The sequence below is a fragment of the Oncorhynchus mykiss genome, chromosome 2 (assembly GCF_013265735.2).
Source record: "Oncorhynchus mykiss isolate Arlee chromosome 2, USDA_OmykA_1.1, whole genome shotgun sequence".
NCBI lineage: Eukaryota > Metazoa > Chordata > Actinopteri > Salmoniformes > Salmonidae > Oncorhynchus > Oncorhynchus mykiss.
In genome coordinates, this window is record NC_048566.1 from 62,949,266 (window position 1) to 62,963,135 (window position 13,870).

At 42.1% G+C, this 13,870-nt stretch overlaps 1 protein-coding gene across 1 annotated transcript in view; it reads right to left on the reverse strand.

The window, feature by feature from the left end:
- Positions 1-5,853: 5,853 nt before the first annotated feature.
- LOC110501769 (potassium voltage-gated channel subfamily KQT member 1-like) overlaps positions 5,854-13,870 on the reverse strand; it is a 43,652-nt gene continuing 35,635 nt past the window's right edge. The window contains exons 9-12 of the mRNA XM_021579553.2: positions 12,311-12,439; positions 10,807-10,963; positions 7,680-7,706; positions 5,854-5,972 (exon numbers count right to left, since the gene is read on the reverse strand). Coding sequence (XP_021435228.2) covers positions 5,854-5,972; positions 7,680-7,706; positions 10,807-10,963; positions 12,311-12,439 — 432 coding nt within the window. The remainder of the gene's footprint in view (positions 5,973-7,679; positions 7,707-10,806; positions 10,964-12,310; positions 12,440-13,870) is intronic.

The following is a 13,870-nucleotide window of genomic DNA, read 5'->3' on the forward strand; positions in this document are numbered from 1 at the left end:
TGTGAACTTCCCCGGACAGATGTTGCTCTCCGGCTTTTTGATAAAACAACGGTGTGGTTGAATTTATTCTGCCACTGTGTATTCTTATTGTCTCTGTCTTACGCCTATATATCACCGTGTCAAGGCATATGATTGAACTAACAGTTTATAGAGCTAACAATGCAATTATCACAACATATATGGATTTCTTGTCCTGGCATGGTTTCCCTGGTGATTTTACCGATGCACCGCTACTGCACACACATTCAATTATCTGTAAGGTCACTCCGTCATGAATTTCAAGCACAAATTCAAGCACAAAGACCAGGTTTTTTTCCCAATTGCCTCGCAAAGAAGGGAACCTATTGGTAGATAGGTATAAAAAAAAAAGCTGACACTGAATATACCAATTACGCTTTTGATCGTGTATCAATACACCCAGTCACTACAAAGATACAGGTGTCCTTCCTAACTTAGTTGCCAGAGAGGAAGGAAACCAACAGTTACAGAGATGAATGGCTGTGATAGGAGAAAACTGAGGATGGATCAATAACATTGTAGTTACTCCACAATACTAACCTAAATAACAGAGTGAAAAGAAGGAAGCCTGTACAGAAAAAAAATATTCCAAAACATGCTTCCTGTTTGCAATAAGGCACTAAGTGCTTACCAAGACAACGTTGAATGTTCCGGAGTGGTTAGAGTTTTTACTTAAATTGGCTTGAAAATCTATAGCAAAACTTGAAATTGGCTGTTTAACAATGATCAACAACCAACTTGACAGAGCTTGAAGAATTCTAAAAAGAGTAATGGGCAAATATTGAACAATCCAGGTACAGTGCCTTCAGAATGTGTTCACACCCCTTGACTTTTTTCACATTTTGTTGTGTTACAGCCTGAATATAAAATGTATTCAATTGAGATTGTTTTGTCACTGGCCTACACACAATACCCCACAATGTCAAAGTGGAATTACGTTTTTCGATTAATTACAATTTTGAAGAGGAAATGTCTTGGGTTAATAAGTATTCAACCTTGTTGTTATGTCAAGGCTAAATAAGTTCAGGAGTAAAATTGGCTTCACAAGTCAAATAATCCTTTGCATGGAATCACTCTGTGTGCAATAATAGTGTTAAACATGATTTTTAAAGTGGAACTGACAGCATTTTAGCAACATGAAATCATATTTAAATCTGTTCATATACACCCCAGGAAGAATATGCAATGGGAAAGCGGCCGTGCGTTTTGACAATCAATAAATAAAACCTAATAAAAAACATCTGTCTCATCCAGGACCAGAGTCTACACAGACTAGTGCGCTATAGACAATCAGAGCTACAATAGGCCCACATACAAACAAGCCATATGCCACACAGGCTTGCCATCATTCACCTTGAACTGGACTGTGTGTTTACAGGCAGTTAGTTACAACAGCGCGACTTTAGATCATTAGAGCGCATTCGGCAAAAGCTACAAAATACACCTAAATGGATTTCTGCAAATATGTAAAGACTACAGGAGACTTCTTACATTTGAGAACTTTACAGTCCTATTAATTTAAACAACCAAATTTAAACAAAGGTAGGCTATATTTCTCTATATGCACATCAACAAGATCAACAGCTAATGCTAGCCAGAGCAAGATGAGCTAAAATCTAACGAAGGAAAATTAGATAAACCCTCTCAAAAATGTTCAGCTCGATGGCTGTCAAAATTGCACTGATAAACGATGGGGAATAGTAAGCAGCCTGCTCGTCCTCCTGCAGCTTGCCTGCCAAAGCATACTTGTCCCAACCAAGCACACACAATTTAGCTAACTGGCTAAAGTTGGCTAGCTTGCGCGTTCATAAATTCATCAGTTATTCTGCGCTCTGAAATCGGAGTAGATAGCCAGAGTGAATTTGTATACACAAGATATATGCTAACTGGATAACAGTTGTTCAAGTTCATCATAGCTAGCTAGCTAGCTAGCAAAGCGATTCACATTTCTTGCTAGATAACCAAATGACACCTGCATTTCTAGCTGTGTAGCCACCGAAAAACAATATGAGGGAAAGACTCACCCACTCCTCCAATGACATGACATCCTCCTAGCAGCTAACTACCTAGCTAACGTTAGGCTCCGTGTTAAATAGATATGAATAGATATGCTAGCATATTAGCAACGTTATAACTGACTTGTGATCATTGCCCTTGCCAGTTTGATTGTATTGACATTCCCAGCCTTAGTTACATTAATCCGTTTTTGTCCAAAATATTGAATAATTGAAACTGAAACAGTGCATCCCGAATGGAGGCAGCAAATAATGTACCAGGCCAGCTGTGATTTACAACGTGATAGCAATACTTTTTGGACTATTAACCAGTTGCATCTCTAGGGGCGCTATTTCATTTTTGGATAAAAAACGTTCCCGTTTTAAGCGCGATATTTTGTCACGAAAAGATGCTCGACTATGCATATTCTTGACAGTTTTGGAACAAAAACACTCTGAAGTTTCAGAATCTGCAAAGATTTTGTCTGTAAGTGCCCCAGAACTCATTCTACAGGCGAAACCAAGATGATACGTCAAACAGGAAATGAGCAGAATTTCTGAAGCTCTGTTTTCTAATGTCTCCTTATATGGCTGTGAATGCGACAGGAATAAGCTTAGACATTCTGCCGTTTCCCCAAGATGTCGGCAGCATTGTGACGTATTTGTACGCATATCATTGGAAGATTGACCATAAGAGACTACATTTTCCAAGTGTCCGCCTGGTGTCCTGCGTCGAAACTAGTGCGCAAAGCCATGTGCAAGTATTTTTCCATTTGATTGAGAGGGGAAACCATGCTTCCACGAACGATATATCATCGAAGAGATATGTGAAAAACACCTTGAGGATCGATTCTAAACAACGTTTGCCATGTTTTCAGTCGATATTATGGAGTTAATTTGGAAAAAAGTTGCACAAAACGGAGCTATTTCTAATACACAAAGAATCTTTTTGGGAAAACTGAGCATCTGCTATCTAACTGAGAGTCTCCTCATTGAAAACATCTGAAGTTCTTCAAAGGTAAATGATTTTATTTGAAGGCTTTTATGTTTTTGTTGAAATGTTGCGTGCTGGATGCTAATGCTAATGCTAACGCTAAATGCTACGCTAGCTAGCTACTTTTATACAAATGATTGTTTTCCTATGGTTGAGAAGCATATTTTGAAAATCTGAGATGACAGTGTTGTTTACAAAAGGCTAAGCTTGAGAGATGGCATATTTATTTCATTTCAGCATTTCATTTGCGATTTTCATGAATAGTTAACGTTGCGTTGCCAGCAGCATACCACCCTGCGTACCACTGCTGGCTTGCTTCTGAAGCTAAGCAGGGTTGGTCCTGGTCAGTCCTTGGATGGGAGACCAGATGCTGCTGGAAGTGGTGTTGGAGGGCCAGTAGGAGGCACTCTTTCCACTGGTCTAAAAAATATCCCAATGCCCCAGGGCAGTGATTGGGGACACTGCCCTGTGTAGGGTGCCGTCTCTCGGATGGGACGTTAAACGGGTGTCCTGACTCTCTGAGGTCATTAAAGATCCCATGGCACTTATCGTAAGAGTAGGGGTGTTAACCCCGGTGTCCTGGCTACATTCCCAATCTGACCCTCAAACCATCACGGTCACCTAATAATCCCCAGTTTACAATTGGCTCATTCATCCCCCTCCTCTCCCCTGTAACTATTCCCCAGGTCGTTGCTGCAAATGAGAACGTGTTCTCAGTCAACTTACCTGGTAAAATAACGGAAAAAAAAAAAAAAAGTTATGGTAATGAGCTTGAGTCTGTATTCACGATCCCGGATCCGGGATGGGGAGATCAGAAAGGTTAAGAAATGTATTGGGGAATTATATGAATAATGCATTGAACTGCATCCACCTCTTATAATGTTGGTTTTGTAGCACAAACTGTGAATTGTATATTTTTGACTGATATTATGATTTCAGTTTGTTTCATATCTGCAAAATAGTTAAATTGCGGTCGGTTCCACTTTAAATGACTACCTCATCTCTGTAAGCCACACATACAATTATCTGTAAGGTCCCTCAGTCTAGAGCAGTGCATTTCAAACACAGATTCAACCACAAATACCAGGGAGGTTTATAAATGCCTCGCAAAAAAGAGCATGTATTGGTAGATTGGTAAAAAGCAGACATTGAATAGACCTTTGAGCATTGGTGAATTTATTAAGCACACTTTAGATGGTGTATCAATACACCCAGTCACTACAACGATCCAGGCGTCCTTCTTAACTCAGTTGCTGGAGAGGAAGGAAACCGCTCAGGGATTTCACCATGAGGCCAATGGCGATTTTAAAACAGTTACAGAGTTTAATGGCTATGATGGGAGAAAACTGAGGCTGGATCAACACAATTGTAGTTACTCCACAATACTAACTTCACTGACAGAGTGAAAAGAAGGAAGCTTGTACAGAATAGAAAATATTCTAAAACATGTATCCTGTTTGAAATAAGGCAGTAAAGTAAAACAGCAAAGAATTTGGCAAAGAAATTAACTTTATGTCCTGAATACAAAGTGTTATGCTTGGGGCAAATCCAACACAGCACATCACTGAGTACCACTATTCATATTTTCAAGCATGGCTGCATTATATTATGGGTATGCTTGTCATCGGCAAGGACTAGGTCGTTGTATTTAAATGAAAAGAAACTGAATAGAGTTAAGCACAGGCAAAATTCTAGAGGAAAACCTGGTTCAGCCTGCTTTCCAACAGACACTGGGAGGCAAATGTACCTTCAGCAGGACAATAGCATTAAACACAAGGCCAAATATACACTGGAGTTGCTTACCAAGATGACATTGAATGTTCCTGAGTGGCGTAGTAAAAGTTTTGACTTAAATCGTCTTGAAAATCTATGGCAAGACATGAAAATGGCTGTCTAGCAATGTTCAACGACCAACTTGACAGAGCTTGAAGAATTATTGAATGAAGAATGTGCAAATAGTGTATAATCCAGGTGTGCAAAGCTCTTGGAGACTTACCCAGAAAGAAATTACTGGCATAGGTGATTCTAAGATGTATTCACTCAGGGGTGTGAATACTTACGTAAATTAGATATTTCCTTATTTCATTTTCAATAAATTAGCAACATTTCTAAAAACATGTTTTCACTTTGTCATTATGGGGTATTGTGTGTAGATGGGTTAGAATAATCTATTTTGAATTCAGGGTTTAACGTAACAAAATGTGGAATAAGTCAAGGGGAATGAATACTTTCTGAAGGCACTGTATGCAAAGCTCTTACAGACTTACCCAAAAACTGTAATCACTGCCAAAGGTGATTCTGACATGCATTGACTCAGGTTGTTGAATACTTATCTAATGAAGATATATTAGTGTTTTTTAAATATTTTTTACAAATGTTTCTTCCAATTTGACATTAGTATTAGTATACACAAGTATTGTGTGTAGATCGTTGACAAAAATGACAATTCACCCCACCCCCCCTCCTCTCGAAGGCACTATAGCAACTAGCCAACCAGTCACCTTACAAACATGTCACAAACAAACGGGACTGTTTCCTCAAACTCAGGGTTAATCCGTTCTATACCGTGGTAACAACCAGGGTTTCAAGCACTCAAGAGGCCATTTAACCCTCTCGTGAGTTGAACAGAGCAGCTCTACATTGACAGGGAGGGCTCTTTGGCCTATCAACAGGCTTTATACCGTACAGATTACGGATGGGCCTGTGTAAGAGGCAGGGAGGTGTCTATGGTATGGATTAATAAATGAATAAGGACAAAGAGCATGGGTACAATACAATGGCTGTAGGGTTGATGAACGGCAGGCAGATGTACTGTAGTGAGTGACGGATGGAGGGGTAGTTAGGTACTCACTGTGCTGTGTCTGTCACCACGGTTAAAGGGATGTCCTCGCTGACATAGGCCATGTCATCACACAACCTGTTCGTCCGGGAGATGTCCATGGAAGAGCTGTCCAGTTTTTTCTTAACTGTGGGAGACAACACAAGAGTCTTGATGATATAATCAAGGATTCAGTTCAACGCCGTTTCCAATTTACTAAGTAAGAAGAAAAAAGGCTAATTGAAAAAGTAAAGGATAGCCATTAGGGAAGTGTCTACCTGGAGAGGCAGGACAGCTCAGATTGAAAGAGGACCATGAGTGCTGAACGCCTAGAGTCAAGAAGAACAATAAGAAAGAAAGAAAGAAAGATAGGAAGAAAGGAAGGAAGGAAGGAAGGAAGGAAGGAAGGAAGGAAGGAAGGAAGGAAGGAAGGAAGGAAGGAAGGAAGGAAGGAAGGAAGGAAGAGGAGTGTGAGAAACAGGTGGAACAAAGACAGTGGAAGAAGATATGGTGACTAGTCAATCAAGTATACAGCATGTCATTGAATGGTATCATCACACCAAGAAGAGGTTATTTTAGTCTGTGAAGATGGTGATTGGTAACATCGCTTTCAAACCTCTAGAGTTTGTTTGTGCAGCTAAAAACCATTGCACAGTGAAGGTTTGTAGGGAACTAGCTACAGTCCAACAGTCAGCATAGTTTCATAAAGAATAAAGAATGGAAGAAAACGGGGTTCCAGGAACTGGGTGAGCACTCCAACCAAAGCAAAGGCAACTGAACCCTCTGGACCTTTACCATCAGTTTAACATTGTTCAGCCCGGAAGCTTCGGCTACACTGTTACTTTAGACCCACTCACACAGAAAGAAGAGCGAGAGGGGGGGGGGGGGCAGAGATAGAGAAGAGAAAGAGGGAGAAAGAGCGGGAGCGGTAGACAGAGAGAGAGGGGGGAGAGGTAGAGAGACACACATAGAGACAGAAGGAGAAATCGTGAGAGAGAGAGAAGGGGGAGAGGGAAAGGGAGAGAGAGAGAGGGAAAGTTAAGGACAGGGGGTACTGTGCAGCTCCTCCACTTCTCATTCAGTGGGACCGGGGACGCGAGCGGGCTTATCTGCTACAAAAACACTGCAGGCTTATTAATATCTGGCCCTGTCAGAGCAAACACACTGGGTTAGGAGCACCAGAGAATGAAAACAAGCAGGGGCCAGAGAGCGAGAGATGGTGGGGGTGGGCAGAAAGAGCGAGACAGAGAGAGTGACAGACAGAGAGAGAGAGAGACAAAGAACGAGAGAGGGAGAGAGAGTGACAGCCTGGAAAGAGAGCGCCCCATTGAAAATGGAGATTCTCACAGACGGCAGCCGGGCCAGAGGGCCAGACAGATAAGTGGAGTGATAAGCCGGACGTTGACTAAATCAAACAATGCCCAGTTTAATTCTGACCACTGGAGCGCCACAATGTCCGCTTATCACCCCAACCTCCCTCCCAGTCCCCCCTGTTCCCCGGTGAGTCCCCCGGCCCCTGACCCAGCCCTCACCCCGACTGGTGTTGGCAGGACAGCCAGAAAAGAAAACACCCAGGCTAGGCTGGTAGAGAGGAGAGGAGGGAGTCCAGGGCCTGCCTGCATCTGTCTCTCTGCTGGCTTCCAGTTTGCTCCGGTTGGTGACAAACTCCAGTCTAATTAAAATACTGTCTCTGTCGTGGGGAAAAAACAACTAATGATTAACACAGAGGATCTCTTAAAGGGACAAAGGATTGAGCCTGAAACGGTGTGAGTTGGAACTGAAGTGCGTCACGAAGACTGGAGGTCATGGGGTCAAGTAGGAGATGGTGTCTGAGTGTAGAGAGGTGAGGGCTCACCTGTTTGTCTGAGCATCCGGGTGATGACTGAGGAGGAAAATAAAGAACTTCTCAAAATGATGTCCTCAAAAACCACTGCCTTAATTTGACATACTGTATATAAAGGAATCAAAATCAACACAACCAATGGCATGGGATTCTTACAATTATTTTTTACCTTTATTTAACTAGGCAAGTCAGTTAAGAACAAATTCTTATTTTCAATGATGGCCTAGGAACAGTGGGTTAACTGCCTTGTTCAGGGGCAGAACAACAGATTATTTACCTTGTCAGCTCGGGGATTCAATCTTGCAACCTTTCGGTTACTAGTCCAACACTCTAAACACTAGGCTACCCAGGCCGCCCAGGGATACGACTCATCTCAACACTAGACCACTTTTGAGGTCTGAAAACATACGATAAACTTAGATTTCAGCATCAACCAACTCTTAATATAAGCGAGTGCAATGTCATTGCTGTTCCAACAACACTTTTCATCAACAAGAAAACTGTTAACAGTTTGTTTCCGCAGGATAAGAACCTTTTTAAACACCCACGATCTCCAGAGACAGTTGAATCTGCAGATGTCTGTTTTTATACACTGTAATCAGCAGAAAGCACACCATGCTGCCTGGAATTTAAACATTATCCTTCGTGACAACATGCTGTTGAGAGTATGGTGAGCATGGCTACTTAAATGTCTTTATGACATCAACAGACCGCCTTTCAAAAGCCTTGGCTCCACTAACTAGCCTCAAAATACATGCAACTTGACAAATATGTTTTTCCCCCTCCTCTAAAGTTCAAAGGCAGTAAGACATATGTTCCTGTTCATTATCTACCGTTACATCCCTCCAATTAAGCACCAAACGAGTTAGCATTTTCCCCCATATCTCCTTCCTCTGCTGGTTACATTCTGTGTTAATATCCCTCTCCCTCCTTTCATGATTATGTGCTTTGACAGGAAAAACTCCTAAAGCACACTTATTAACCTCCAGACGGGGACGATTCATTTGGCGGGGGTTTACACAGAAAGTCCCCCACCCCCGTTACATGGTGCAACGGTCTAGTTAGCAACATCAGTAAGGTGAATACTAAGTAACTGAATGCAACATCTGCGGGAATGTTACCATTGATTCAACACAAAACACTAGCTTTCTGACTGACTTTTGCCGCAACATCTATTTTGAAGTACTTTCTGTCATTTTCTTCAGGTAAAATCAATCAAAGTGTGAGTGTCTGATGCCAGTGATGCGGACAAGTGGAGCAGTAAAGCACTTGTACAGTATACACAAACTCTAATCACCAGTGACTCTAATGACTTTCATCTGGCCTGGCCTGTCCTTGTTGGTGCTGGAGCCTAACCCAGCCACGTGGCAGCCATCTTGTGTCTGTCTTTCTATCCCAGGGCCTCTGTTCCTCTCTCTGACTGACTGACATTCAAGCCCTGTACCAGCTTCACAACACCCCCCCCCCGTCCCCGTCCCCGTCCCTCTTCTCTCCCTCTATGGGGGAAGAGAGAGAATCACACCACTCACCAAACCCAACCACTACCATCGACAAACCCAACCTTACCATCGATAGGCATGCTGAGTCATAGCATTCTTCAAATCTTTACTGTGTCGTGTCCCACGCACATGACATCCTGTACTGTACATTTAAACACATTCACTGTTACTTACAATTCAATAAACTGGTCCTGAACGTCTCTAAAACTAAGATCATTGTATTTGGTACAAAGCTGAATCTGGTAATGAATGGTGTTTCTGTTGAACAAGTTGAGGAGACTAAATTACTTGGCGTTTCCTTAGATTGTAAACCGTCATGGGTCAAAACATATAGATTCAATGGTTGTAAAGATGGGGAGAGGTCTGTCTGTAATAAAGAGATGCTCTGCTTTTTTGACACCACACTCCACAAAGCAAGTTACGCAGGCTTTAGTTTTGTCTAATCTTGATTACTGGCCAGTCGTGTGATCGAGTGCCTGCAAGGAAAGTTAAGCTGCAGCTGGCCCAGAACAAAGCGTCACATCTTGCTCTTCACTGTAATCAGAGGGCTGATATAAATACTATGCATGCCAGTCTCTCTTGGCTAAGAGTTGAGGAGAGACTGACTGCATCCTTCTTTTTATAAGAAACATGAATGTGTTGAAAATCCCAAATTGTTTGCATAGTCACCTTACACACAGCACTGACACACACACTTACCCCACCAGACATGCCACCAGGGGTCTTTTCACAGTCCCCAAATCCAGAACAAATTCAAGAAAGTGTACAGTATTATCTAGAGCCCTTATTGCATGGAACTTCCTTCCATCTCAAATTGCTCAAATAAACAGTAAACCTGGTTTAAAAAAAACAGATAAAGCAACACCTCGAGGCACAATGCCTCTCCCCTATTTGACCTAGATAGTTTGTGTATGTATTGACATGTAGGCTACGTGTGCCTTTAAACATATGTAGTTCTGTCCTTGAGTTGTTCTCGTCTATTAATGTTCTGTATTATGTCATGTTTTGTGGGGACCCCAGGAAGAGTAGCTGCTGCTTGTGCAACAATTCATGGGGATCCTAATAAAATACCAAAAAGCTCTAGTATTTTATATTCTGGTTTAAGTAAGTGTGTGTGTTCCTCTTAAAATAAACCACAATATGTTACACATTCTAATATCAATGAGCTTGTTACTTCCTATATCACTTTATAGAAAATATGTTCAGATATGCCCAGTATGTAGTGGCGACGAGTCATTCAAGGCAGGTCGGGCAGAACCTGTTTAGCAGTTTTGCATGTTATTTTGGTATTACTACGTGTCACATATCAATTTGTAAATCACGTTATCTACTGTCGCTTTGACTGGACTGATCATGTCAACATCATACTTTCAAATTCTTAGCTAGACAAGCAGTCATCGACATGCATCAAGTCAGCAATCTACTGGCAAATCCTTTTCAGGTGTAACAGTGGTAAGGATTCAATGCATGGTGCTGAAAATCATTTCTGCTGATAACTCAACCAAATGTGAATCAAAACTAGACGTTGAAATGACATCTGTTTCCTGTGGAATCTACCTTCACTTTAAGCCAAACATTAGGAGCATCTGTAACATGACCAACTGTAAAGAAACCTGTTCCATCCAGTACTGTCCAGTTACCTGGCTGTTCTTCCAGAAACAAGGGGACCTCTTTCTTCTCGTCTTCATCCTCAATGTGGTCGAAGGTGAGCTGAGGAATATACATCCTCTTCTCTCCAGGGATGGTCAGGGAGCCATTGTCACGGACCATCTTCAGTTTCCTCTTGGGGCGCTTGCTCTGAAGACAGAGACACGAGAAGAGCATCACCGGGACTGTCCGGAACACAAAACTCAGCATCGGTCATTAGGGCCAGGAGTTTCACTGGTCAGGTTTACGTGGCCACTCCTGGTCCTGTGGGAATAAACAGGTAAGGGTTGCAGGTGGCCTATCACTATGTCCGTATGATAAACAAGTTGCTTGAATGTACTTAGAGTTGTTTTAGCACTATCACCTCATTTGCTATTGCTGACATTGCATGTGCTGCCCAGTAAATGTTGATGGTGCATTGCATAACCATTCGTAATGCTGATGCCCCAGTATTAGCTTTGTAAGCAATGATTTGTGCACACTTAAAACCTCTTCAGATAATACATTTCTGACATTTCAATTGGTTGGTCAAAGCTACCTGCACTTATAGCGTGGTGACTTAGGCCATGTCTTCTAATCTGTGCAGGTTTAGCGGAGGTCAAAGCTCTTTGAGACTCTGAATGCTTCCGGACCTTCATTGTGCTCCACTCCGTCTCCCAGAACAAGCTTTATAGACTGACTGCTTTATAGAAACGGAATGATTTTTACTCAGTGACAGACACACAGTCTCCTGCCATTGACTCGCCCACAGTCCTGTCCAAATACCAGAATGTGCCTGAATTCTGAATGACTCATTAGGAACAGAGGGGAGAGGGATAGAGGAGAGCGAGAGAGAAGGAGAAAAGTCACATACAGAAACAGAAAGGGACGGAAGCAGCCTTCACTCTCCCTAATATGTGTGGGTTCAATGCTAAACAAAGATTTTTTTGTTGTTGTTCTACCAACACAAAGGTTTACTCCCATGAGAAAGGCAGCGGTGACATCATCTCAACTGACTGTGTCTTTGTGTGGGGAGACAAAGGCCTGGAGTCATCCTGGTGGCTCACTGGCTCAGGCCTCGAGGGGTAGGGGGTATGTGGTGTGGGTGGGGGCTGCTGCCTGGGGAAAGGGAGTGGATGGGGTGCTTAACTTGTTCTTTCACAATCAGTTCCATGCCCTAAGCACCACCACACAGCTAATGTAGTTAAGTTAAAAATCACATTGTCGAAGGGGATAATACTAGGTCTTTCAGCCAGATGGACGGCTCATATCCCCACTAAACAGCTTTTAGGGCAGCTCTCTTTCTGTCATCTCTGGAAATTGAGATGGGATGCATGTGCTCTGAGTGACGGGTTGATCCGATATATTAGCTGTTGATTGACGAAGCAGCTAGAGTGCATCGGTGGAATGCAGAGGCAAACTGTTGCCTTTCTCTGAACAGGGTTAACGGTACATAATGTGTGTATACACCTACTGTATTTTTCTTTTTAATAACTGAAGAAGTAATGCAGTTTTTACCTTGTTTCTGAGGTTTGGGCTGTCGTTTTCAGAATTCATGGTAGGGATGTAGTCTCCGGTGAGGACGTACATTTTCCAGGTGGCAGGACAGCCTTCTGGTTTCTCTGCTACATAGCACCGCCACAGCGCCTGAGGGAGGATGGAGACAAACAGTGAACCAGGGTGATAAATGTTTGAATCACATCATTGACCAGGGTAAACCCAGCGGGTGAGCTGATCACCTGGACATTTTCTCAGCGCTAGGTAGAAGTTGGCCTTAGGCACAGATCTGGAATCAGACCTTTCCAAACCTCAACCAGTAAGTGGCGAACAGCTTACAGTCTGTCAGTACAACACCGTGCTCTGACAAGAGACAACTCTTCTCTGTTTCACAACCTCAGCCTGGCATTATTTGGTGAAAAATCTCATTCCTTTTTTTAGCTCTGCACCATCATCCTCATTGTCATCATCATGTTTATTCAGTGTCTCTATGTTTCTAAATGTCACCACAATAAGGATTATCTTTGTAAATGTAGCTGTGGGCTTCTGTATATGTTCAGAGTCAATGTGATCCTTGGGATGGCCAGCTCCTGGCAAATAAAACCGGGTGCTATTTGCCTGTCGTCTCTGTCTGGGAGAGAACGGGACAGAACCGCTCACCTTTTCCAGGACATGGCAGGAATATAAAGACTACAAACACTGCTACTCCTCTAATTGTAGTAGAATGCTTTTTGAAGCTTACATTGGCAAGATCTGGAGGGAACAAATGCGTTCTGTAAAGGATCGAATTTGGGAGATTTTGTGGTCTTGGACATGTTTTAAAACTTCTCAGGGCTGCAATCCCGTTAACGGGATTGATATGACAACAGCCAGTGAAAGTGCAGAGCGCCAAATTCAAACAACAGAAATCTCATAATTAAAATTCCTCAAACATGCATGTATTTTATACCATTTTAAAGGAAATCTTGTTGTTTATCCCACCAAAGTGTCCGATTTCAAATAGGCTTTACATCGAAAGCACCACAAACGATTATGTTAGGTCAGAGCCAAGCCACAGAAAAACACAGCCATTTTTCCAGCCAAAGAGAGGAGTCACAAAAAGCACAAATAGAGATAAAATTAATCACTAACCTTTGATGATCTTCATCAGATGACATTCATAGGACTTCATGCTACACAATGTTTTGTTCGATAAAGTGCATATTTATATAAAAAATCTCAGTATACATTGGCGCGTTATGTTCACTAGTTCCAAAAACATCCGGTGATATTGCAGAGAGCCACATCATTGTACAGAAATACTCATTATAAATGTCGATGAAAATACAATTGTTAGACATGGAAATATAGATACACTTCTCCTTAACTTCTCTAGGGTAGGCGGCAGCATTTGGAATTTTGGATGAAAAGCATGCTCAAATTAAACAGCTTTCTACTCAGGCCGAGAGGATAGGATATGCATATAATTAGTAGATTTGGATAGAACACACTCTACAGTTTCCAAAACTGCTAAAATAATGTTTGTGAGTATAACAGAACTAAAGGTAGTATTTTTCCCCCTGTAGTTTTTTATTCAATGCC